The 26,018-nt window shown below is 50.7% G+C and overlaps 2 protein-coding genes across 4 annotated transcripts; one reads left to right on the forward strand and one right to left on the reverse strand.

Annotated features, from left to right (window-relative positions):
* Window positions 1-652: 652 nt before the first annotated feature.
* Window positions 653-3,330, forward strand: LOC149306890 (palmitoyl-protein thioesterase ABHD10, mitochondrial-like). Its single transcript, XM_089538621.1, has 5 exons — window positions 653-733; window positions 1,473-1,666; window positions 1,790-1,901; window positions 2,238-2,375; window positions 2,660-3,330. The coding sequence occupies exons 2-5, from the start codon at window positions 1,497-1,499 to the stop codon at window positions 3,056-3,058; spliced, it is 819 nt and encodes a 272-aa protein (XP_089394747.1). The 5' UTR covers window positions 653-733; window positions 1,473-1,496; the 3' UTR covers window positions 3,059-3,330.
* Window positions 3,331-4,766: 1,436 nt separating this feature from the next.
* SIDT2 (SID1 transmembrane family member 2) lies at window positions 4,767-25,195 on the reverse strand. 3 transcript variants are annotated; one of them, XM_089539132.1, is made up of 27 exons: window positions 24,948-25,195; window positions 22,750-22,871; window positions 21,874-22,038; window positions 21,555-21,600; window positions 21,039-21,140; window positions 20,658-20,741; window positions 20,001-20,100; window positions 17,426-17,491; window positions 17,201-17,294; window positions 16,129-16,190; window positions 14,403-14,474; window positions 14,055-14,129; window positions 13,799-13,846; window positions 12,299-12,417; window positions 11,649-11,722; window positions 11,460-11,526; window positions 11,065-11,138; window positions 10,674-10,797; window positions 9,796-9,913; window positions 9,425-9,561; window positions 9,011-9,119; window positions 8,340-8,416; window positions 8,115-8,161; window positions 7,856-7,961; window positions 7,573-7,683; window positions 7,115-7,228; window positions 4,767-6,439 (listed from the first exon to the last, which is right to left on the reverse strand). In XM_089539132.1, exons 1-27 carry the CDS (start codon window positions 25,131-25,133, stop codon window positions 6,377-6,379), a joined length of 2,562 nt encoding a protein of 853 aa, XP_089395258.1. In that variant the 5' UTR covers window positions 25,134-25,195; the 3' UTR covers window positions 4,767-6,376. The 3 variants fall into 3 exon arrangements, with proteins under 3 accessions (XP_089395258.1, XP_089395260.1, XP_089395259.1); XM_089539134.1 differs by lacking the exon at window positions 24,948-25,195 and adding an exon at window positions 23,645-23,766; XM_089539133.1 differs by lacking the exon at window positions 13,799-13,846 and having other exon boundaries at window positions 24,948-25,194.
* Between the last annotated feature and the right edge of the window lie 823 nt (window positions 25,196-26,018).

Here is a 26,018-nt window from a genome sequence, read left to right on the forward strand (position 1 = left end):
TTGTTGTGTGTTTGAATCCAGTCTGCTGGCTCTCCCAGTTCCTATGTCCTCCAGTCTCCACCAGTGGACATGGGTGGCTTAGCTTTGGGTCCTGTCCTGACTGAAGCTGAGCTGGGATTCAGAACTCCCTTTTGCTCTGGAGCTGCCCTTCTCTCCACTGCAGGAAACGTTGCCATGTTGGTCCACCTTTGTGGCCGGTAAAGCCAAACCACACTAGTGACAGCTGACCTGCCTCTCCCTCCCTCATGTGGATTGCCAGGTATGGTTCAGACCGTGTGAAGCAAAAAGGAATGCCTCTGAGCAGGTACAGAGCGATTTTCCACAGTCTTGTGCCCTCCTCACCTAAAACCAAAGACCTGAGACACAGGTGTTTGTTTGAGTGTGTATGTGTGTGAGGGAAGGAAGGAAGGAAGGAAGGAAGGAAGGAAGGAAGGAAGGAAGTTGAGATGAACCCATCCTGGTCCACATCAGCTCCTGCCTTCTGCCCTGGTTCCATACAACCCAGGCTTGGAGTTTGCCCTCATTCTCTCTTACAATCACACACAAACACACACACCCCCTCATGACTGTTCACCTTGTTGAAACAGCTGACTACCAAGTGGTGGAGAGGTAGCCAACTTAATTCCGGTCTGTCTCTGCATGGAGAAGAGTAACAACTGGTCAGCTTGTACTTGTGCTCCCTCTCTCTGTTTTTCTGGAGCTGCTCTTTTTTGGTGCTGCTGCTGCTGCAAAGGTGGGTGCAAAGGATTCAAACCGCAGGATGGGTTGAGGGTACTGCCATTGTGCATAACCCCCAGAGGGACAGGAACAATGAGATGGGTGATGACAGCAGGCAGGCAAAGGAAGACATTTTGCAGCCCCAGACAAGTAAGGTGTGAGCCTGGCTTCTTCCTCTTGACCCCCCATCTCTGCCCCTTCACTTGTCTGGGGTTGCGTCCTGCCCAGCCTTTATGTCAGCCATTAGAGACCTGCAAAGGAAGGCTAGAGGCATCTCCCTTTAGAAGGAGCAGGCTGCCCCAAGACTTCCCCATTCCCATCAATGGGGGCCAGTGGGGCTGCTGGCCATGTCCCCTGGGCCTCCCTTCCAGGGAGCAGGGCAGCTCATGCCACTGTCCAGCAGGGAGGCCAAAGTCTGCCTGGCAGACACCCAGGAAACCAGAGTTTGGGAGACAAAGGTCAGTGGGAGATGTTTAGGTAACAGCAAAGCAGGCAAAGCTACAGGCGGGGGGCAGGAGACCACCAGCCGCTTCTCTTGCCCTTAACAGCAGACATGATACATTGCCAAAAAGGAACACACACACACACAGCTCAAAACATTTGCATAGCATTTCCATGTGCAAATTTATGCGAGCCAGTGTGGAGCAGTAGTTTGAGTGTTGCACTTCAACTCTGGAGATCAGGATTCAATTCCCTGCTTGGCCAGAACATGAATCATCCTTGAGGCGTAACCCCTTTTCTGCTGTCACCCACAGAGACACTGGCATTGCCCCCACTCCATGGCGTCCCTGCTGCTCTCACGTGGATCACTGCCCCTTCTGGCTTACAAGCAGCTGCCTGGCCATGATCCCGGCATCATCTTCCTGCTGGGATTCAATGATACCAGGACCAACCCCAAGTGCCAAGCTATGGAGCAGTTCTGTCGGGAGACGGGACGGGCATTCGTCAGGTGGGCATCGGCCAGACATGGGGGTGGAGCGAACCCTCTTGGTCCTAGGAGAGGTCAGTGGTGGTGGTGTGTGGCTGAGCAGAGTCTACCAGCTCTGCTCAGGTCCATTCCTCTTTCTCCCAGCTTTGACTACCGAGGCTGTGGAGAGTCAAAAGGCTGCTTTGAAGAGAGCCGCCTTGGAGACTGGAAGGAAGATGCCTTGGCTGTCCTCGATGAGCTCACCCATGGGCCCCAGGTAGGCCATCATGCCCCCTTGGCACACCAAGCCCTCCTTGGTTACCAGTTTGATTGCCCCTTGGAAGCATGGAACCAGCCGGCTCCATAGTGGCCACTTTCCTTGGCATACTTGCTGGGGAGTTTAGGACTGCAGTTGGGTGGTCAAGTGCCTCTACCTCCTCCTTTGGAACAGGTGAGCTGGGTTCTCAGTTGACTAATGTCTGGAGAGACCACAGATGACCAGGGGGCAGGGGCTGCTTTGGAAAGCAGGCAGAATGCCCACCTGTTGAAAGGAGCAGGTGGCATGGGGGCAGCCCCAGAGCTGATGGGAGCTGTGTCTTCTCTCTGCCTTCAGATCCTTGTGGGAGCCAGCATGGGGGGCTGGCTGGCTCTTCTGGTGGCCCTGGAGCGCCCAGAGAGGGTGGCAGGATTGGTGGCCACAGGGATTGGCGTTGATGCCTTCATCCTCCATGCCAGAGAGCTCTCTGAGGAGGTGAGTGGCAGCAGGCAACCAGCCAGCAAATTAATTGGGCGATTGAATTAATTAATTCTCCAAATGTGGGAGAAACGGGGCTGAAGGGGCAGCTGGGAAGATCTCTTTGGTTGCCCATCCAGGTGGCATTTCCTACCATTATGGAGGCTTGTGGATGACCCTCCTGCCCCCAGACAGGGCAGCTTTAGTGGCCAGCATTTCAGCTCCCATGCCTCAGGAAAGGGCATCGGGGAAGCAGAGCTTGACCACTCAGCCCCACTGCCTTTCTACCCTCTTGTACCCAGGTGAAGAGCCAAGCGCGGCAGAGTGGCCTCTATGACTTCTTGATGCCCAATGGCCAACATCTGCTCATGCAATGGGACTTCTTCGAGGAGGCCGAGCACCACGGCTTGCTGGAGCACCCCACCATCCCTGTGGCCTGCCCCGTCCGGCTGCTGCATGGGATGCAGGATGAAGTGGTGCCCTGGCAGCGGGCACTGGAGGTGGCAGAGCGGCTGGAGAGCAGCAACGTCCGGGTCTTGCTGGTCAAAAATGGGCAGCATGGCCTGGCAAGAGAGGAGGAGATGCAGGAACTCTTGGGAGCAGTGCATGACCTCCTGGCATTGGTACCATGGGAGGATGGAGGCAGGCAAGGAAGCAGTGGCGGATCTGGCTCAAAGTTGACCCCAAGGAGCATACAGTGAAATCCATGTGAAATGCTCTTCCTCTGCATGGAAGACAGGAGGGTATCTCACAGGGTATTTTATGGGATGCTCTGAGCTCAAGAGGGGTGCTCTTGTGCCAGAGGGCTTAGACATCTTTGTGTGTGTGTTTGTGTAGCCAAACCTCCTGGGATTCTAACAAGAGATGCTCTCCCTCAGCTTTGTTTTCTGCATGCCATGGAAAGGTCACCATGTTGTTCTTCTGGTGTAAGATAAGATCTGGACAACCAGCAAATAAATGCAACTGGTCCCATCATACTAGAGTTTGCTCTCTTCATCCTTTTGTCTCTAACCTTCCTCCTCAGCATCACAGAGGCAGGGCTAGGCAGCCAATGTGATGGCCAGCTGACCCAGAGGAAGAGACATTCGTAGGTTCTGCTGGTTAGATATTAGGACAATAGCTCCTTTTTGACCAGCATGGAGCATGCCTTGAGGACAAAGCCCACCACCCGTTATGCCCACACTTTGCCAGGGCTAAAAAAGCCAGTGGCACTAAGGAAAATGTCAAAGAATGAAAATAAAATATCCGAGGAGTCTGCTATGTCCCTCATTGGGCCCTTACCTTCCTTCATGTTGAAGCACCCAAAGCAATACCCAACAAGCCCAACCTCTGCAGAAAACAAAACAAGGGCTCAGGTGAAGAGGAAGCACTGGACGACACTGGATTCCTCTTTTCGGGGAGAGGGCAGCTTCCCTGCCATCCTATTTCCTCCTGTGCTCCATCTCTTCAGTCTTTCGCTCCCCCTCTGATCCATGGGGTTAAATTTTCCTTGCAATGGGTGAACGTCCATTCCCTAAGACTGAAACAGTTCAGGGGTCAAGCACCAACAAGCCCCTTAGGCTCAAACAACCACTCTCCCTCTGGTGCCCCCCAGATGTCTGGATCCCCTCCTGCAGAAGGCTAGGTGCTTCCTTCTCCCCCAATGTTCCTTCCACCAAAAGCAAAGACCGTTGGATTAAGAGGCATTTTGGGCTCCCTGGTTCACTATGCAGCTGGTGGCGATGAAACAAGTGAGATGTAGGTTGCATGCACACTGCAGAAATAATCCGCTTTGACACCACTTTAACCACCATGGCTCCATGCTACAAAATTCTGTGAATGGTAGTTTGCTGTGGCACCAGTGAAGCTGGTGTCAAACCAGATTATTTCTGCAGTGTGGATGAAGCCAGAGTGACAATGGTGGAAGATTTGGAGCAAGTCTGACCAAACATGTGTTGCAGCCCATTGGAAAGCCTGTCCAGTGGCAGAGAAAACCTCCTTTTCTGCCACCATTATTGCATCTCTCTCAAGTGGTCTGGGGCCTTTTGCATTCTTTCCCACAAGAGAAGTATGTAAACCACTCGGCAGCCCGCTGTGAAGAATTTGCACGGCACGTTACGGATAAAATCGCTCAGATCCGCTCTGATTTGAACTCTGGTATTGACGCTATGCAAGACTAGCATGTGTGAAGCGGTGCATTATTTTATTTTTAAATATTTGTATTACTAATTATGTTTTTAAATGCATTTTAAACGGTTTTACCCATGGTTTTTTTTTTATGTAGTTAGTTTTAATTTTTTGCAAATTTAAATTTCTGTAAGCCACCTTGGATCGCATCTTGGGGGAAAAGGCCAGGTAGAAATTCAGTAAACAAAGAAGTGGAGGAAGTGCCATAATAAAAGGGGGCAGGAGAAAGAGGACAGACTGTGCTTTTATTATCATCATCATCATCATTTTTATTTCTTTGCATTTGGCAGCAGAATTTGTAGAAATGAGAAGTGTTCTGTGACGTTGTACACAAAGAACAATTTTTTAAAAAAACAAGCCAAAACCATTTAAAACACAACTGAAGAACCAGGAATGGGTGGACAAGAGAAGGGACCTCTTCCCACTTTAGGCTGGGGAGGCAGAAGGGAAGGTGAGGAAGCCCCTCTTTGTCCCCAAAGCAGCAGTTGGCAGACCCTCCACCTTTCCACAATGGACTAGCCCTGGGCTACTGATACAGCAGCCCTCTTGGGCTTACAGCTCAGGATAGTAGCCAGTCAACCAGCACCAACAACCCTTGGCTGTTATTTGTGCAGTTCGTACAAGAAAACGGAGGTGGCCCAGAGGCCTGGATCAGGTCCTTGCTCTGAGCAGAAAACAGCTGTCATTTTGGGCAGTACAATGCAAACCGTCAGTGGCCATGGCTGGCTGCCATGGGCCACAGTAGGGGAACGAGTGGCAGCAGCCCCCCAAAAGAGGGAGAGAGGAGTTTCCCTAGACCTCTCCCTGGGTCCAGGGTCAAAGGCAAGAGACGAGGAAGGAGAAAGCTGAGAGGCCCCAATCTGCCTCCCGGAGATAGGCACTGAAGAGAGCCCCACATGGCACAGGCATGTGCTTGAAGAACCCATAAAGACTGTCCATGCCCTAGATATCAAAGGCCCCTCTGCCCACCCACTCAGCCTGGCCACGGCTGCTGACCAGAACAAGGGTCCCACTTCTTGGCAAATGAGCTCAGGCGTCCTCCAGCTTGGCCACAGGAAGGCCTCACATGGCTGGCAGGCAAGTAGCCTTGTGCATGGGGGCTTGCGGGGGCAGAATTGCCCCAGAGGTGCAAGAGATGTGCTTCTGATTGACAATAAATGTGCGCGTGAGAGGGTCAAACTGGGCTACAGAAGGACACAAGGCTGGCCGGGCTACTGCCAGCTTGGGATGGACTATCATGGCTCCAGTCTGCCCTTTGTTTTAAACAGCTGCCACTAAGCCTACCTTGTTAGTCGAGACCCTGAGCCCTCGCTGTATGAGGCGGCAGGAGAAGAATGGACCCATCATCCCCCATCAACGTCTCAGGATTTCCACAGCTAATTTCTTCCAGGGGGCAAAAGAGATTGACACGCTAGTGTCACACAACCCCAGCCCCTCCATACCGATGGCCAAAACCCCCTGGGAAAACTTTGACACATCATTAATCAGCAAGGTCCAAGGGACCTCCAGCCACAGCTGAGTTGGAGGTCAAGAGATCTCAAGAGGTGCTCTACCCACAAAGCTGCCAATGCCCCAAGGGAGCATGTGGGCATGAGGGAGAGCCGGTGTCCAAAGCCTCAATTTTTATAGAAGAGGTGCCCTTGCCAGTCCGCTTCCCCTTGCCCCACTTCCACAAATAATCCTCCCCCAAATGCAGTATCTTCAAGATGGATCAAACTAGCAGGGAAGCCACCCGTGGCAAAAGCAGATGTGGCTGCAACCAGATGACTGTGGAAGCAGGCAGAGGGCCCACCTCAGCCCCCAGGCACCCTGAGGCCTTCGAGGCACCAAGCACCTAACGGGCATCTGGCCATCTAGAAGACGTAGATCTTGTCACGCTGAACACAATCCAGGTCGTCATCCAGAGTCAGCAAAACCTGTAATGAGAGAAAGGAGGAAGCCGGCTAAGTCTGGATATGGGAGTCATATCCCATTTTGGGAGAAAGTTGGGATATACATACAATAAACAAACTGTAACTATCATTCTCAGATTCCAACACCCTGCTTTAAACAGCTCCCACATCTGCCAATTGATTTCTGGACTCAGTTCGTTGTGCTTTTTATGACCTATAACGCCCCATATACTCAGGTTCTAGGCTATCACCCTATATAATCCTGCCTAGTCTTACCATCATCAGGAGAAGCCTTTCATACTGTTTAAACTGCAGTGTCTTAATAAGATAGCATATTTGCTTTTTAAAAATATTTTTTTATGATCAGGTTCCTAGCATAGTTAGTGTTTCAATATATTTTGTGAGCCACTTTGGGTGCCATATATAGAGAAAGAAGAGGAAAAAAATTGATTAATTAATTAAGACTCTGTGTGTGGTAGGCATCTGTTGGTTCCTACCCATCCTCTAGGAGCCATACTTTGGGAAGTGGCCTCAGGGCTCCATGTTCTGGTAACCTCCAGGTTATGTGCCACATGAGGAGCACCCCTTAGTGACTGGGAACTATGGTGAGTGCTGGGTATATCTGCTGGATTACTAACTAGGTATTATGAGCACCCAGGAGAGTTTTGGGGATCAGGGAGAGGGAGGTGTTACCCTTACCAGGAAGGAGCCAAACATAGCGATGGACGAGAGGAAGTGCCAGACATCGTGATCATCAAAGAAGTCAAGAAGGATACACTCCCGGTTGTGCTCACGAGACTCAGCCGGCGTTTTCTGTGGAGACCAGCAGCAGAGAGGCCACTTGGGCACTTGGCAGAGAGGGCAGGTGACCTGGGTCTCCCCAACACTGCCAACGCAGTGTGGACACTAGGCCATGGACAGCAGAGCTGAGCAGCCTTCGAGGGGCTCCTCCAATGGCCCAGGCGTGGTTTTTCAGCAGAGCTTTGCCTCCATCACCATCAACTTATCCAAGGGACCCCCAGGCACACAGAACAGAAGGGGCACTGCAGGGGTTGCCAGGAAGTGTCAGCCAGCTTTTGCCCACTTCTGCTACACGTCAGGCCTTCAGGCTGAAGGGGATGAGGAGTGGGGTGGGATGGGATGGGCCAGATGCTCACCTGCCAGGTGCTGAGGCCCTGGAAGAAGAAGTAGAGGGCAAAGCCCCACACGACTGAAGTGCAGACAATGCAGAGCAGTGAGATCAGCTTCAGCCGTTCACCACTCCGGAGCTGTAGGCAAACAGAGAGTTCATATGGAGGATAAGCCCAAGGGGCACCACTAACCGGCTACAATGAACAGGTCCCCATTCCTCCCACCTTGGCTATAGAAAGAAGCTGCCCAGCAGGAAGGGCTGGCTGCCCCCCTTCTCCCTATCCCCACTTCCCAAAACGGCTATGGCACCTTCATGATAATGTAGAAGGCAAAGTAGAGGAGCAGATTGCAGATGCCGATGGCCAGCAAGTACGAGGCAAAGTCATTAGGCCGCATGATGAGACCGTAAGCAGCCCTGTGGAGAGAAGATGGTTAGCATCAGGAGGCAGGGGGAGGGGTCATATGTGGGTCCCTGCAAGGATGGATCCAGGGCTCCAGACAGCCTTCATGCTTCCTGGTCAGTGGTGCCATTGTTATTTCCCCTCCCAACAACCAAAGTCTTACTCACAGGGACCAGTTGATGATGTTGCCCATCACCAAGAGCACCATCCGATCCTGCGGACAAAAGAAGGAGACTCTTTGGCTGTCTGCAGGAGAGGACAACAGAGCAACCACAACCAACTGATAGGAAGACCTGGGAGGGAATCTGTCTCCTACTCACAGATAATTCGTTCACCTCCACCCCTATGGTCAGTCCCAGAGGTGGACAGAAAGAGAGAGAGCATCTACTCACCACATACATAGGCCCACTGCATTGGCGGATGCAGTCTGTGTAAAGGACATACAAAATCCTACGCAGGATCCCAGAGTCTGCAGAAGAGAGAGAGACCCCAGCATGGTAAAGATGTCTGGACCAAGGAGGGGATGGGAGGATGGTTGTCCTTGGGATCAGGTGCCCCCCACCTGTTGCTTTTGGGATTCATCACTCTGTGACTCAGTTGGCCTCCATTCCCTGCTCACCCTCAGTGAACAGAAGGGGAGTCTGTGTTGGCATCCAAGAGCAACAACTTGAGTGCTGCCGTGTGTGTGTGTGTGTGTGTGTGTGTGTGTGTGTGTGCAGGAGTGCGTAAGGGTTCTTTGGGTCCCACTCCTGCTTTTGCCTGAGCTGGATGGGACTCCTTGAGACCATCTTTTTATCTAACGAACTCGCCGCCCCAAATGATTTGACTCCTTCTTCTATAGTAATGCACTGGGATATTGCTGGATTCCATTGGGACTTTCCTTGCAGAATTGCTTCCTTCTCTTTTTCAGTTACTCAGGGGCCAGGGCATCTGTTCCCCAAACCCCCTTCCTTAGAGCTCATCTTATGGTTTGGTTAGAGATAGCCAGAGACAAACCTGTACCTCCTCCCACATTTAACCCTTACAATCAAAGGGACAGTGAAGGGGGGCAGGCCAGTCTCACCCAGTTTCCAGCGGCCCATGTAGTAGAGCTGGGTGCTCAGCAGCAGCGTGGCGAGGATGTGGATGACTGAGAAGACTATCCAGAAGGCCATGTTGCCCTTGCCAAAGACCTGGGAGAGGAGGAACGCATCTTCAGCAGTCCGTGGAAGAAAGCATGCCAAAGGGATTGGGTGAGCATGAAGAGATACGGTCCAAAAGGCACCAGGTGCCTCATTTCCAGCCTCTCTCAATGCTCTAACCAACACACTACGCAATCTCTTCCTTGCTTGAATTTACATTAATTCAACAAATAGATTAACGGCCCACTTTCAACTGCACCACCATCATCGGAGAGCCCCTGCCCTTTGGCTTCTTAACAGGTGCCCCAGAGGGGGAGCCCCCTGTCCATTCCTGGGCCAGCCTTCATGCTACTCACCACCCCAAGGACAGAGAAGAAGATGACGATGGCCAGGCAGGCGTAGGCACTGTAGGCACTGGCATTGATGTCCGGGTGCCGCTTTTGATAGAGCTTTAGCATGCAGAGCCCAGCAATCATGTACATGAAGGAGGTATCTGTGGATCGCACAAGAGGCACAATGTTTTAAGCTCACAACCTTTTTTGAATGTCATCCTCACAGGGAGGAACACAACAGAATCTATTTTGTCCTATTGGGAGGAAATGTTCTGGAAGGATGGTGGAAGGAAAGCCTGGACATTTTGGAGCAGATACAAAAAAAATTAACAACAGAGTTTGCAGCTACAATTAACAATAGAACTAATGTTATTTTTATTAGGATTAACACTCACCAAACTGAAAGTTGGTGTAGTTGGGGCAGACGTGGTAGCAGGCGCTGAGGAGTCCCTCCATCATGAGGGCCGTGCCCATGGCGTAGAAGAGGCCAAAGTGCTTTGGGATGCCACATTCCTGGGGGGAGAAGGGGGAAGGAGAGACTGAAGCCCCTTCCTTTCCTTCCTGGCACCCGTTTTCCTTGAGCATCCCTGGCAGTGAAGTGCTTCTCCATTCTTATTGGTGTCTGAGGCTCAAGGGCCACTTGAGGAGGAGCCCTAATTTGTGTCCCACTACTCAGGGCAATATGTGATGGGAGGATGTTGAAAAGGGCCTTCACCACTGTGGCACCCCAGGAATGGGGCACCCTCCCTTGCAAGTCCAGTTGATGCCAACATTGTTGTCATTCTGGAACCAAGTTAAAATGTGGTTGTTCACAATAGCTTTGGGGGCCCAATGGGTTTTACACAAACACTCCCAAGTACATGGTTTTAAGTTGCTTTGATTTTTTAAAACTGGTTTTCATTTGCCCTTTTAACTTGTTGAGTTAATTTATTTTTAGTGTTTTGAAATCCTTTTTATTCTAGACACTGCTTTCAGTTCGTCAGACTGATTTTATTACATGCTACCAAGATCTCTGGATTGAAGCCAAGATACACACATTTAAATTATGTATGTATGTATGTATGTATGTATGTATGTATGTATATGGGGCCTCAAAGAGCATCTGCTTTTGATTGGCACCACTGCTAACTGAATTTTTATAGAGGTTGAGACAAGGAGCAGGAATGGCTCTCTGAGAGCAGAGAAGAACCGGGGTGTGTGTGAAGGGGCACAAAGTATGGTCAGCATTGCAGGGGGACATACAAGGCTTTCCCATCCCTGTGGGATGACTCACCACCGCCTGCAGGTCGTTGCGCATCAGTGCCCGGTTATAGTTGATCTCGCGCTGGAGGATGATGAGCAGGAAGAGGAGACCCAGCAGGATGTAGCCCAGGTTGCTGAGGATGTTGTTGAAGGCGCTGGACAGAGGAAGAAGAAGAGTAGGAAGGCATGCCTCTGGGCACCATCTTGGACAGTGTGCAGAGCAGAAGTGCCCACCTGTCCAGGCCCTGCCCATACCCCACTCTCCAGCCGGGGCTGGCACAGAGACTGCAATAATAATAATGATGATGATGATGATTTATTTCTATACCACTTTTTCCCCATGGAATCAAAGCGGATTACAAGAACATTAGATACAAAAAATAATCATACAGCCCCCACAGCCACCCCTTGACCTTTCATACCTGAGGTTACCCAGTGGGTGAGCACATAGGAAGTTGTAGAAGCAAATGTCCTGGTTCCCCGTAACATTCACCACCTGCCAGTCAGAAAGGAAGGGCAAATGTAATCAATGCATAGAACTGGACTGGCAGGAAAACCTCAGCTCTCTCCTTTGACTCCCTCCCCTCGTCCTGCAGTACCAACTTGGGCTGTCAGTGGCTGGAAGCAGAGACCACAACCAGGAAAATGAGGTCACACTGACTAAGGAGTTAGCTGAGGTAGTCTTGTTTGTTGGGTCTTGGGAAAACCAAATGCCCTACCCACCCCTCCACTCTGCAAGGATGGCACTCAGATGTTTTTTGTGTGGTATGTGCAGTGCCCAGGGACTGGGGAAGAGGCAAGGTTGGTCTTCCATTACCGTCTGGTAGGTGATGACCAGCTGGACGACGGGCAAGGCATAGAAAACGGCAATGGTGGCAATGTTCCTGCAAAGGATGGAATTGGGAAGGGAGGGTGAAGGCGGCTTCTGCATGTCGCTCACAATTCCCTTGGGGGAAACACGCCTGCCTTTCCTCCCTACAAACATCCCTTCCCCATCCTTTCTTACCAGAAGTAGATCTGATATTTCTTTCGCAGCACCCGTTTGTCTTTGCGGGCCAGATCCGCCACGTACAGGTATTGCTGCATGGAGATGCAGGAGGGAAGTGTGTGAATGTTGGTTCTCCCTTCTAGCCCAAAAATACTCACGTGGGAAAAGAGCTAGGAGGGAAGTCAGGACTCTCCATCCCCCCAAAATCCAGTGCCCGTCCAGACTGCTCCCAGCACTAGCTAGGCCTGATCTCTTGCACCCAACGGCTCTCCAATCTAGGCTATTTGCTCCCTTGCTGCCCCCCAAATACCCAGGTATACCACAGGAAAAGGGCACCACAGCCAAGATGTGCCCAGATTTTTTTGTAAGGCTCAAAAAAATGAGCCAGGGCACATCCGGCCAAGGAGAAACACTGGCACCATCCTCCACACTTCCAGGAACCAAATGATTGCCTTCTATAACTGTTACCCAAGGTCCTCCTCCCATATTGCAATCCCACAGCCCTCTCAGCACATTCTCTATCCCAGAGTATGGCATGCTGGGCACCATATCCTTAGACAACAGCTGGTCAGAGCTACGGCCTCCCTGGCTGCCATATGGCCCCAGGAGATGGATGGGAGTTCAGCTGCCAGCAGCCCTGCCCGGCCTTTCCTCCCACACAAAAGCACCTTGGTGCGAATGACGTTCTTATCTGAGTCAATGTCGGCCAAGGTGTCATAGTCGTCCTCCTCCACAGAGCTGAGTGAGTCTAGCCGTGGCCGCCCCGCCATGTTCTCCAGGGAGCGATCTGTGGGCAGGGAAGGGGCTACCGTCATCATGTGTTGTGTGTGTGTGTGTCTTTCTTCTCTCATGCCCCTCCAACATGACCATCTGGCTTCACAAGTTCCTCCGAATACTCCAAGTGGAAATAACTGGAGGCATTCACCTTCCTTCTCTGTCAACAACCATGGCAAAGGCCAGCAGAGATCAGCTTAGATTGCCTTGGATATATCCACACTGCAAAATTACAGCCATTTGATCACAGTTTAACTGCCATGGCTCTGTGCAAGGGATACTGAGATTGTTGTTTTGCAATATACACTCTCCTCAGGTACTGCATTTCCTCCTCCTAAAACTACAAATCCTAGGATTCCTTCCGTTAAGATGGAGGGTCAAGCTCCTCCACCTGTGAAGTGTGGACATATGGCTTCTCATCAAATTACCAACCAGCTGGCTGGCCATTTTCTGTGGGTCTCAGAGTTCCATGTTGCTCAGGGATGAGTATGACAGCCCCATGCATATGTTGTTTTTGCACTGTGAGTCCCATCAGCCCTTGACAGTGCAGCCAATGGTGAGGGATGATAAGCGCTGAAGACCAACAAACTATGGAGGGCTGCTGGATTCCCATCCCTTGGGGAAGAGGGTCTTTGGACATCCAAGCCTGAATCTCATGGGTTAGTCCAAACACATGGAGGTCCAGTCAGCTGTTGAAGGGTGAGCTGACACAGAACTAAATCTCCAGCTGGGGGCAGATCATGGCCCAAGAGAGGGAAAAGCCAAGGGCTGCCTCCTGGTTGGTCCAGATCTGCAGATGAGAGGAAAGACACTCCCTCTGCCTAGTGAGAGAAGCCACCCACCCCCTTCCCTTCCCTTCTCTCCCTCACCCTCCAGGCAAGCAGCGATTGTCCTGCTTTGGCAGACTGGTAAGCGTGCAATTGTCTGGCAATTAAGGGCAGGGAGAGGCACCATGCAGATTACTGCCTCCTCTGTTAGCTTTCTGAGGTGGGGGGCACTAGGAGAAGCAAAGGTTCCTCCAGGCTCAAAGGAAAAGGCTGGATTCAAGGCACCCTCTGGAGCATCTCTGTGGGAGACACAACACCACAATTTTTTTTTACCTGCACCCTGCAATCTTAGCCTGACTGGATCATGCATGAACCCCCCTCAGAAAGCTACAGCTTGCTCAAGAGGGAGCAGGGGGCGAGGGTGTTGGCATCAGATTCCTGGTGCTATCTCTGGACATAGAAGACACATTGGCCTGGCCAAAGCTGCCCCCTTTCCTGCCCACCTGCCCTCCCCACCATTCCAGTCCAAGTGAAAGATCCAAAAAGGAAGGGAGATTGGCACCAGGAATGGGATGGCCCTGATTACAGTGATTGGACCCCACCCTCCATCTCTCTGCCAGCATCTACCCATAGGAATGGCCCAGTGTCTCTGGCGGTGCTGGCACGGATCCTGCCCTTGAAAGAAAAGCAGAGAGTTACACAAAAGCAGCCCCATCACCACTGCTGCAGCCCACCAGGAGCTTCCCTTCCAGCAAGACCTCTTCCCAGACCAGCTCTTGTTCTCTGGCCTCCTGGGGAAAGTGGGCAATCTTTGGGGCACCGTAGGGAAGGGACCCAGAAGCAGCATCTTAGAGGAGCTGGCAAGGCCAGCTTCACACCTCACCTGTGTAACTGTATGAGGCTTCTGTGGAGAGCAGGCTGTCCGTCACGTTTTCCGTACTGGCTGTGGAGCCATTGTCTGCAACAGTGGAGCACAAAGGTTGCCTTGGCAGCACAAGACATCCCAGGAAGATCAGAGAAACACAAGTGGAGGAAGAGGAGATGGTTTCCCTCCACTGGCACCCCGCTGCTCACTCCATTATCAAGTTCTCTGGGCTCAAAGGAACCTGATCCCCACTCCACCCCAACACAACCCTCCCTCAAAAAGTCCAGGCTGACAAAAGAGGAGCCAGGGCAATCCCCAGGGTCCGGGTGAGACACAGCCAGGGTCAACCCTGAGCCTGAGACTCACCAAAGGAGCCATAACTGTAGCTATTGTAAGGCGGGCGTCCCAGGAAGGAGTCTGGGGTGATGTGGGGAGGGCCTGCAACAAACCACCACACAACCATCAGCAGAGAGTGACCGCGGGCAAAAGGGCAGGTCAGGAGCAGAGGACAGCCGGGGAGCAAATGCCCCAACTCCCACCCCTGCTGGGCTCTGGAGAGAGAAGCATAAACCAGTCCCAAGCAGGGGTCCACAGCTGGTACCTCAGATCCTTCACACCCCCATAAGACATGAGAAGAAAAGCAGAGCATTCTTTGTTAGGAAGCTGAGAAAAAAAGAGGCGGCTTGATGCTTACCAAGAAGAGAAGCTGAAGGGAGGTTGCCCCAGAAAAGGAAGAAGAAAAAGGAGAGAAAGAAAGAGACAGATACCAGTTTTATCAATACAAGCCCAGGCTTCACTGTCCGAGTGCCAGGCTGCTGCTACTGGACCTGGCTTGTCACTGCCATGCCCTTGGTAAGACCCCAGCAACCACTGGCTTGAAAGCAAATGCTGAAACAAGACAGAGAAGGCACGCACACACACACACACACACACACACACACACACACACACACACACACACACCTGGCTGTGGGAATCTCCCACCCTGCACCAAAATGGAAGGTTTGGTATGCCAAGGATGTCTCAGGCTGTGGAACTCTCTGCCACAGGAGACCAGGCTGGGCCTTTCCCTGTTCTCCTTCCAGCAGCAGGCAAAGAACTTCTTTTTATTTGATGACTAAGTGGCTATGTGGAAAGTTCATTAATGGGGTGCACATGATGCATTTGTATTTTTCTTGTCAAAAAATATTTAATATTGTTCTAAAATACTTTAAGTTTTAATATGGTAGCTCATTTAATAATTAAAATTACTAAGAGCAGTCCAGCCTCCCTCTGTGAAAGGTCTTGCATTTGGAAAAAAGGAGCCTGTGAGGATTAACACAACATGGACCAAACACCTGAACCTAAAATTCCTCTTCTAACAAGCAGGGTTGTATCCATACTGTAAAATCATAGCCGTCTAATACCTCCTTAACCGCCACGGATCCATCCTATGGAATCCTGGGATTTGTAGTTTGGTGAAAGAATTATCTGAGAATTCTCTGCCAGAGAGATCTACTGATGGTATAAAGGCATTGGAACAAGAGTTCTCTGGCAGAGGCATCTATGTAGCTCCATCAAACTGCATATCCCAGGATCTGTAGGACAGTATCAGACTGCTGTAACTGTGTGGGGTAGACCTACTGTAAGATTACCATCCTCACAGCAACATATTCCCCAGTATGATAAAATAACCAGCCAAGCAAGTAAGCAAGGAGTTTCATGGTTGTGTCAACCCAACCCTGCCAGGTCAAACATTTGGGGCCTGTGCATGGCTGAGGTGCCAACGGAGACACGCTGGCATCTATGGGGTTAAGATGTCAGAATCCCCTCCACCCTCTTCCATGTCCTGATAAAGGAAAGTGAGCTGGCTACAGACAACTGTGAAGAAGTTTGGTTTTAAGTTCACTGGTATAAAATGGGACAGCTGAGCTGCATCCTGGGACCACAGGTCATTCCATATGTGCCATGCATGGGGATTTTAGTGCTTTGGAAGGGGGTAAGAGCCACCCAGCCACACACCTCTGACAACCCCACCAAGTTCCAGTGGCACGAAGCCCAGCTCCTTCTCCACCCCTCACATGCCCCCCATCCCTCTCACTATCACAAATACCTGTTTCCGTACTGGGTGTGTCGATGGCAGGCAAGAGACCCAGCCGCCTTTTCTTCTGTTGCCTGTTTTTTGTTCCAAAAATGGAAAAGACAATTCAGTCTCAGGCCTAAATCTACTTGGCAGTCACAACTAGTGTAGAGCTACTGAATCAAAGAAAATTACATAAGGGTTGGCTTGCTCAGTTCCCACCAATTCAGCAGGCCCAACTCCACTTGGGACAAAGACAGGGATGGGAATGACAGTGGCTGAGTTGCAGTGCCCAGCATTCCCATGCACTGGCTGTGAGTGCCAGCATAGGGGCTGCTAGATGATGCAGTCCAACAATATCCGTGGGGGGTGGGGACGCACCATGATTCTTATCCCCGGACTTAGACTACAGACAGGTATCTCTAGAAGTGGAGTGGCAAAGAAAGTGCATGTGTTCTATCCCACTGCCCAGAAAAACCCTCAGAGGAGGAAAAGGGTGGCCAGGGTGCCTCTCCTGTCATCCTTTGTCTCTCTTGCAAGGCAGCTGTTTTGTTGATATCACTGTCTCCAAAAAAGGGGCTTGGGGAAACTCACATCTGTGTAGTTACATGGCAACCATGCCATCAAGGGGGCTGCTTAGCAAACTCTGCCATTTTGGGCCACAAGGACACAACTACTGTCTTGTCAGAGACAAGCAACCCAAAAGGCTGAACAAGTGACTTCAGGCGACTCTGGCATGTGAGCCTCAATGCTGAGATCCAGAGAACCTCCAGACAGTGGAGACGGTCACAAGGGCCATCCCAGATGGATGGGGCAACCACGCTGCCACCACCATGCCACTCCCTGAACTCCAGGATTGCGTTTGAAAACTGGAGTGAGCTCCTATAACCAGGTCACAAGCAACACCTGCTCAGAGTCCCTCTCCTACACAGCCATTAAAAGTATAGGAGCCCCCTCCACTTTTTGCTCTGGCAAATCCATAGGCATTGTTGGTGATTTTCTTGTGTCTAGGGCACTGGGCTATTTAGTCAGCTGATGGAGGGGCCCAGAGGGATCCTGTCCACCCACTTCCCATCCAATTTGGATGTTACTGGACCTCACTCACCTCCAGTTCTCCCAGCAGGCAATGAGCACTGTCAGCACGTAGAAGGAGAGGAAGACGCCCAGGCAGAACAGCATCCCGCTGACATAGGCCTGCGCTGCAGGGAAAGGGAAGGTGGAGGGGAGAGAGGGAGAGATGATGCACAGGATTGTGATCCCAGCCTTGCCATATTCTTCCCTCCCTCCATACCCATCCAAATGGGTGCAGATGCCACTCAGGTTTACTTACAGGTGACTGCTGGTGATACGACCACATCCAGAGTTTTCTGGCGGTTGCCTTGGTCTACCGGCTCATCTGAATGGGCAAAACGGTTAGCCCAGAGTTAGTCCATTGGGAAAGCAACCCTGCCTGCAATCCACTGTTGGCACCACGTCCTGGAGCAACACAGCTCTTGACCCACATGCAGACTTCCTCTTGCTCCTTCTGAGCTTCAACAGCTCTTGCCCCAAAGAAGCCTGCCTGGTCCCTCAGATCCTCAAGAGAGGCTGTTTCCAGTGCCCCAAAACCTTCACAGCCACAGCCGGAGAGGATGCAAGTATGGCCTCCTTGGTAGTTGCCCTTAGACTGTCATTCTGTCAGCAGGGGAAATTCTGACAGGCTTTTGAAAACAGAAGCTTTTCACAAGTTTGAAAGGGAGTACATTCTGCTGCTTTAATTGCACTGGATATTAAATTACTTTTTAAAATAATTTTTAATTATCTGTTTAAACTTGTTTTTAATTTCATTTTTAATTGAACCTATTTATAAAGTCAATCTAAACAACAGGCATGATAATAAATCCTTAAATCCGGCATTCCGAACCCCCCTCTTTCTTTAGTGTCAATCAAGGAAGACCATCTAATTCTGTCTTTACATCCTGCCCAAATAAATTTTGTTAATTCTTGTTTCCACCTTTTAAATGTAACATCATTCAAAATAATAGGTAAGTTTTGAAAAAGAAAGACCAATTTGGGCAATAAACACGTTTTGATTATTGTTATTTTACCCAGCAAAGACAAATGCAATTTAGACTACTTTAATAGTTTGCTTTTTATATCTTGCCATGTTGCTACATAATTCTGCTCAAATAGTTCCACATTCTTTTTGGTTAAATTAATTCCTAAGTACCTGACTTTCTTTTTCACTGGAATTTCAGACATATTATGTATTAAATTTTGGTCTTTTTTAAACATATTAAACATCATTAATGCCGATTTAATTTATTAACTTTAAAACCGGCACAGTCCCCATATTCCTTTATAATTTCTAATATTCTTGGCACTCCTTTTAAAGGATCTTCAATGTTTATTAGCACAATGTCATCTGCATAGGCTTTTATTCTGATCCCGTTTCTTTTTATCCGTGTGCCTTTTATTTGTGAGTTTTCTCTTACCTTATTGCATAAAATCTCATGATGAATAAAAGGGGTGAAACTCATTCCCCCCCCCCCCCATTTATTATTATTTTTGCCTTTTGTTAAATTTGGAAATATAAGACTCGGCTCGCGTGGATATTTATGGTATGGAAAATTGGAACAAAATAAGGAATTTAATGAACACAAAATTAGAAGAGTGTTGTTAAGGATATGGAAATGTTATAAAGAAAAAATGTATAGAGCTATCCCAGAATGGGCTTCCTTCCATGAGGCATTTATGGTAAGAGGAAAATTGGTTGAAAAAATAAACAAATAAAATAAACTTGCTTTTAATTTCGTTAACAGTTCACTTCTGTTTTGATGCTGATCTTTTCTGTGATGTAACTTTATTTTATTTATTTTAATATGTAAGGTGCCTTAAATCCTGCCACTGGTGGACCCCACATGGATCTTTCTTGTCTTTTTCACAGAGGAGGATGCTTCCACTGAGATCATCTGTGGCCTAGTGTAGCCAATCAACTATGGGTTCATTGTCTCTACTCAGGCACTGAGAACACAACAGGTTTATTACAGCAAATTAAGCAAGGTTTCTCAATGCAGGCCTGCAGTTCCAAGGAAGGGGTAGGCACCCAAGGAGGACACAATGCAGAATTAACACACTTTGCCTGAATGCAGCACATGCCTGCCAAGACTAGGATATCAGCTTTTTGCCCTGTAAAAAAATTAAAATCCCCAAAGACTCTCCAGCAAAGTTACTGGCTCAGCACAACATAAGAGTGCTGTCTTTCCCTCCCCCTCATCCACCTGAAGATTCTCAAATACTTCCTGAAGTAGTTTCATTGTGCAAAGCACCATTTCCTGCTCCACAGTGTACTTTCAGCAACAAAGGGCTCCCAGGATAGATTTTATCATCAGCACAGGAATAACAGCAAAACAATAAACCACACTCATTAAGCACTGAAACCAAAACAAAGCTGCAGACAAGAACTTTGCTGCAGAAAAAGAATTTTGAGCATGCAATGGAGTGCCACTCAAGGCACGCATCTGGGCATCCTCTGGGACAGTACCAAGTCCGGTCACTCCAGAATGCAAGCACAGCTTTTCTGTGAGTGTCCTCCAGAAAATGAGCCCAAACCTTTATGATAGAACCAGGCAATCTGTGGCCCTGCAGATGCTTCTGGATTCTAATTCCCATAATCCCTCACAGTAATGGCTAGGGCTGAACATCATATTCCAAAACAAAGACTATTTAGTCCCAGTCATCAGTACAGGAAATTTAGAGCTCCTCATCGCACCAACCCACACTGGACTTCTCTGCCTTGTTGGGATTCTGTCTTGGGCACCATCTTGTGGAAGGTGTAATAAACAAAGAAACAACATGGAGACTGACAGTAAAGCCCTTCCTTCCTTCCTTCCTTCCTTCCTTCCCTACAAGAGCTGTCTCCATACCTTTGGAGAAGGGGTAGTAATGGAGGGCTCCCCCGCATGCTTCATCTTCTGTCTTCACCACCACCACGACATAGAAACTGTGGCTGGGAAAATCCTTCTTCTGCAATGAAAAAGAAGGGCAAGATGAGACAAGATGTGGGCTCCAGGAGAACGACAGTGAGAACTCCCGAACCATGAGTGACAATCAGTGAGGTGGCCAGGAAAACAGAGTCCTTGCATATGTGGAAAATGGATTTCCATGGCTGAGTGGGTATTCGAACCCTGGTCTCCCACAATCCTAATCCAACACCACTACACCATGCTGATCTCTGGAGAAAACATCTCAGACATTTAAAAAACAACTGAAAAAACAGGTAACTGAACTTGAGAAGCAGCCTTTCTTTACTCCTCTTAGATGCTACAACAGGCAGTGAATCAATCCACAGACATTGAGGGGCACCAGACAGACCTCTAGTTGCGAGCTGCTGAGCCAGAGGCCCTGAATGCCAACTACAGAAACCAGTTGAATGATCAGCTTCAACAGTGACCGAGGGCACCGATAACATCAATAGCATTGCCAGTGCCTGCTAATTGATGCCACCTGACACCAGAGACAAGGTAGGAAGCCGAGCTAGCTAGCTTTGTGGGGCTCAGATTGTCCCCAGCTCAGCTCCTTACCTGAACCGTGATAGCTGCCTTCTTAGTCATGGTCTGGTACATGCCGATGAAAGCCACATTGTTATCCAGGTCGTAGACGGGGCACTGGGCAAGAAGGAAGGAACAAAGGCATAAGGTCAGAGTCCTGGATTCTGGATGTTAGCCTGAATTTTCAAGGAGCTGTGGAAGGAGCAGGGCCTATTCTTGGAACTGTGTTCAGCACCCTGAATAGCCCGGGACTAAAGTTGGGACAGATTCAGAAGTTCCTAGTGTAAAGGCCACCAGTTGCTTCTGAATTTCTGGCAAGGAAGGAAGGAAGAGGAAAAGCCAGAATTCTGAAAGGGGAAGGGGCAGGGATGGCCAATGGGCCTGTCCCACAGACCACTATCCCGTTCCACCTACCAGAACATCCTGGATGGAGATAACAGAGCAAGGGAAGGCCATGGCAGAGGTCACCTTCACGATGGCCGAGTCCACGCCCTCTGGGAACTCGTACTTGAAATACTGCAGGGAGAGGAAGAATGATAATGATAATCCCACAGAAAGATAAAAGTAAGCGCTTCCAGCCAGCTGGTCCCCCATGTACAAAAGATAACATTGTAAGGCATAAGGCTTAGGTTCAAACCATCTGAAAGATTGTTGCTCCCCATATGAGCCTGCCTAGGCCCTGAGAGCCAAAGAAACAGACCCTTTTTCAGGTCCACAGATACCACTGGTGGGGATGATAGACAAGGCCTTCTTGGTGGCTTTAGTTTGGCCTTTCGTATATTTTCAACTATTCTGTAACCTCTCATACCTGTCTAGACTGCATCTGCACTGCAGGAATAATGCAATTTGACACCGCTTTAGCTGCCATGGCTCAGTGCTATGGAATTCTGGGTTTTATGCTTTATGTAGAAATACTTGCCAGGGACTCACCTGTGGCTGAGCTGCCGTGGCATTGAAGCTGAAATGCTCCCCCGTCCTGTGAGGGAGGAAAAGGAGGAGAATGAGATGGAAGGCATGGTGGAAGCATTGAGGAAGTTCCAACCAGCTAGGGGGAACTGAGATGGGTTTGCCTAGGTTTTCTATTCCCTCTCCCTCCTCCTTTGCTTCTGCATTTATCTTTTTTCCACCCTCAGCACAGGGCATGGTTGCCTCTATGGCCTCAACCTCCCCAATCCAGATGGGTCTTCCAGCAAAAGGATGGGTAGTAAAGGCGGAAGACGGAAGACCATCAAAGTCAGGGCACACTCACCTGAGCACGAAATTCTCCACCCGTGAGACCCGCAGCTGGTAGGAGGCATTCTCCTTTGAGAGGGTGGAAACATCCACATAGAAGAACTGTGTGTCCACCTCCTTCTTGGTCTGAGGTTGGCAGAGGGTGCGGCTGACATCCTGGTACAGGTACTTCCGCTGGTACCTGAGGGATAAAGGTAGCAGAAGATAGTCAGCACCACATGGGGGGCTGGTGCCCATTGGGACAAAGGGGTCTTTGCCCAGACTATTCTAGCCAAAGTCCCTGCCCCTGTCTAGACTCCTGGGTATTGGACTCAGCAAGCACTCCGCACCTGAGATGGAGGATGCTGAGTCCCCCCCCCCCCCACACACACACAACTATGCTGTCCTTCACATATTTGAAGGGTTTGTTTTTGGCTGCTCCAGGGGGCAGGACTTCAATCAAAAAATTCAAATGACAGGAAAAGAGATTCTGACTCTAGTGTTAGAAAGAACCTCCTGGTGGTCAGAGCTGTCCTGCAATGGAAGGGATTCCCTTGGGAGATGGTGGACATTCCTTTGTTGGAGGGTTAAGCAGAGGTTGCATAGCCCTCTCTCAGGGGTACCTTAGTGGTGGATGCTTGCAGTAGCCGGGGTGGTAGTGGTGGTGGACCATCATGGCCCTTGGTTTCCTCTCAAAGAGGGGAACTGGGGAGCCAAAGATGACTTCCTAGTGCTACAGCTTAGGCAGGTGACTTTGGGGAAATGGACAGGCGGATGAGTCAGTGGCCCAGAAGTTGCAGAGGTGGCTACTCTGGGCCAGGGAAGGCCTACAGCCAGCAGTTGATGCCCCCCAACCAGAGGAGAAAGGGAGCCCTAAGGCCTGTCCTGTCCCGTAAGTGGAATGGATACTCACAGGCCCCTGAGGATGAGCGGCACCTGGAACGACACCACCGCCTCCTTCTGCCTCACCACGAAGAGGACAGGCGTCTCCTTCTGCTCCGAGAGAACATTCACCGACACACGGACCCCTTCTGTCTGTGGAGGGACAAGAGCAAGAGGAAGGGGGTTGCAGGTCAAGGGACCAGAACCCATAGGGCAGACAAACAGGCTGGTGTGGGCAGCAGGGTAGAGCCAAGCATGCTCCATCCTTGGCCCCTTTGCTTTAGTTCTCTGTTTGCCTCTTGCCTGCCCCCAGGCTGGCATCAGTTGTATATGGCAGGAGACCCTTTGGTCCACCAAGATGCAGAAAAGGCCACCTGTGACTTCACTTTCCACAAGGCAACAAGGGAGGGTTTTGTCTCAGGAGTGTGGACTTGGGAAGAAAAGAGCGAGAGTAGCCCAGGGAGCCAGTAGCCCCTGGCCAGCAACGGCTAACAGTTATTGGTACTTTGCAGATGCAAAGGGAAGCCAAAGCATTTTCAGAGAAAGAGGTTTTACTCTCTCTCTCTCTCTCTGTGTATTTATATTTTTAATTTAGTTCTATAAGTGGAAAATGAAAGGGTAGAACACTGGTCTGGCAGAGAAATGCCAAGGAAAAATACATGGGGATGGGCACCTTTCTGTCTCTTTCTCACACACACCAGGTATGCATTGGTGTGCCATTTTTGTCAGTCCTGCAAAGGGTTAGAATCTGAACAGAGAAACGTGGAACCTAAGAAAGGTATGATTTAAAAATTGTTTTCTAAAGATGGTTTGCCCCATTTCAAAAAGGCTAGCAAAAAATTCTCCCCCCAAGAGGAGATGAAAGGCCTCTCAACACATCTCACCTGAGACAGGTGGATGGCCTAGTGCTCCAGGTGGAGCCTCACCTGCCCAGAAGCCAAGACTGTGCCAGCTGCGCCTTCTCCGTCTCTTTCTTCATCTCCTTCTCCTCCTCTGTGGCTCATTTGCTTCCTGTGCAAAGTGTGGCTGCACAGTTTACGCAGGGAGGCTGTTTCCTCCCCGTCCTGCCAGGTGTCCCTGCCACGTCCCACGCGGGGATCAGCCCAAAAGCCACGCAGCAGGAGTTCCACCTGGGAGGCCAAAGGTCTGCCAGGACCTCCAGGTGCCCAACTTTTGCCACAGTTGTTTTAAAAGGCAGGAGGAGGAGGGGAAGAAACGGCGCTTGGGAAAGAGAAGGGAGGAAAGGAATTTCCCCAACTTTGAGGTCTAGGAACCCAAACATGGCAGGCAGCCTGGAAAGTTACAGGCTGCCCAAAGACTCCTCTGACGTGGGGCAGCTGTGGGGCATCCCAGGGGTCCTGGACCATCCTGTCCAAGGACCTAGGAATCAAGGGGTGAGAGGTCACTTTTTGGGGCCTTCCCAGCCTGGAAGGGGGTGCCATGGGGGTCCCACTTGGAGGGTCCAGAAGGGACATTTGTGCCATTAGGAGTAATTATTCTTAGTTATTGGGCTGAGGTGGGTAAAGAAGGTGTCCCAGCCTTGGGCACTGGACACCAAGGGGGAGGATCTGGGGGGCACTTGGTGGACTCAGGTCCAGGTTTGTGGCTGGAAAGGTCAGCTTGGGCCACCTGTGGCTGCCCCAAAAAAGCTCCAGAGGTGGGCAGAAAGGCTGGGGCCAGGAGGAAAGGAAGGAAAGAAGGGAGGGAGGATGGAAGTGGGGTAGAGGGTCAGGGATGCCATTGTGGAGGGCAGCAGGGTGGCCACAGATCCTCACTGCAAAAGAGGACAAGTCACTGCAAAGTGGAGGACATTACACAAGAAACACTAATAATATACATGTATTCTTAGTCCTGCCCTGAATGGAGGGCATTTTGGGGGTCTTTCCTCCTGGGCAGTAAGGCTGAAATGTAGGGCAGGCCCAGGGCAAGGAGGACAGAGGGGCCAGAGGATGTCCCAGGATGACCACTGAGGAGGAGGACAAGGCACCGCAACATGGAGGACCCTCAGAGAAATGCCAGGCATTCCCAAACAAAAAATATACAATCCTACTAATAATAGTAAAGAGAAGCAGGGCTTCGCTCTGTTTACTCCCAGTGGAGAGGCCCTTAGTGGAGAGGGTCCCCCAGGGACAGGAGGGCTGGGATGTAGGACCCAGCCTGGAAGAGGAGGAGGAGGAGGGCCCTTTGGGAGTCTGGGGCTGCCTCCTTTGGGGGCCCCTGGGCACTGACCCTGTTCCTGGTGACGGTGTGGTTGAAGGCGTAGATGTCCAGGGCCTGGGCCTGGACCGAGTCCGAGTAGAGGCGGTCGAAGTCGGCCTCCCGCTGCACCACGCGCTTCTCGGGGGCCTGGCAGGGCCGAGCCCAAGGGCAGCCCCAGAGCAGCAGGGCCAGGAGGGCCAGCGCCCAGGCCGGCATGGCCCTGGCAGGAGCAGGAGCAGGAGCAGCAGGAGAGGCCCAGAGGCCCCGGCAGACGGAGGAGGAGGAGGAGGGACGCAGCCGCCGCCGCCGCCGGCCTCCCGGCCTCCCTCCCTCCCTGCCTCCGCCTCGGAACCGCGGCGTCACAGACTAGGCCGCGCCCCGTTCAAGAACGGCGGACCCTAGCAGTCCCAGGCCTCCAAGCGGCCCTGCTGCCAGTGAGACAGGGCCGGCCAAAAGTGTGTCCCACTCTCAATCAGCTCCTCCTGCACTTGGCACCCACTTCTCTGGAGCAGCAGAAAACAAGCTCCCTCCAAGAGAGAGAGCCCTCAGAGTCAGGAGGTTCTTCCCAGTTCTCTCTGGCCCAGAGGGCGAGGCAGCCTCCTCCTTTGGGTGGCCCTCCAAATGCAGCTGAGGAAGTAGGCTTCACTGTTATGGAAGCTCCTGCTGCCAACTTCTGGCTTTCACTGAGTCAAGACCTCTTTGCATCCTCTTTTTCTTAAAGGGGGAGCTCTTCAGACCCAACATGCCCCAAATTTGAAAACCCAGAGCTGGTAATATGTGTGCAAAAACCCTATCGTGGGTTTTTCTTGGCAAGGTTTGTTCAGAGGAAGTTTGCCATTGACTTCCCCTGAGGCTGAGAGAGTGTGACTTATCACCCAAGGTCACCCAATGGGTTTTGTGGCTGAACTGAGACTCTAACCCTAGTCTCCAGAGATGTGACCCAAGACTCAAACCACCGCACTACAAGGATCATCCAGAGCTGGGCCTGATGAAGGTATATTCAACACACTTCCATGGCTTTTGGGCAGCCAGTACCCTTCCTGCCACTGCAGTATTCCAGTGCCAAGGGGCAAACCTTACCTTTCCCCCTTTGCAGCAGAT

Source organism: Sceloporus occidentalis, unplaced genomic scaffold, assembly GCF_023333645.1.
Source record: "Sceloporus occidentalis isolate IW3139 unplaced genomic scaffold, rSceOcc1.0.p SCAF_9, whole genome shotgun sequence".
Taxonomy (NCBI): Eukaryota; Metazoa; Chordata; class Lepidosauria; order Squamata; family Phrynosomatidae; genus Sceloporus; species Sceloporus occidentalis.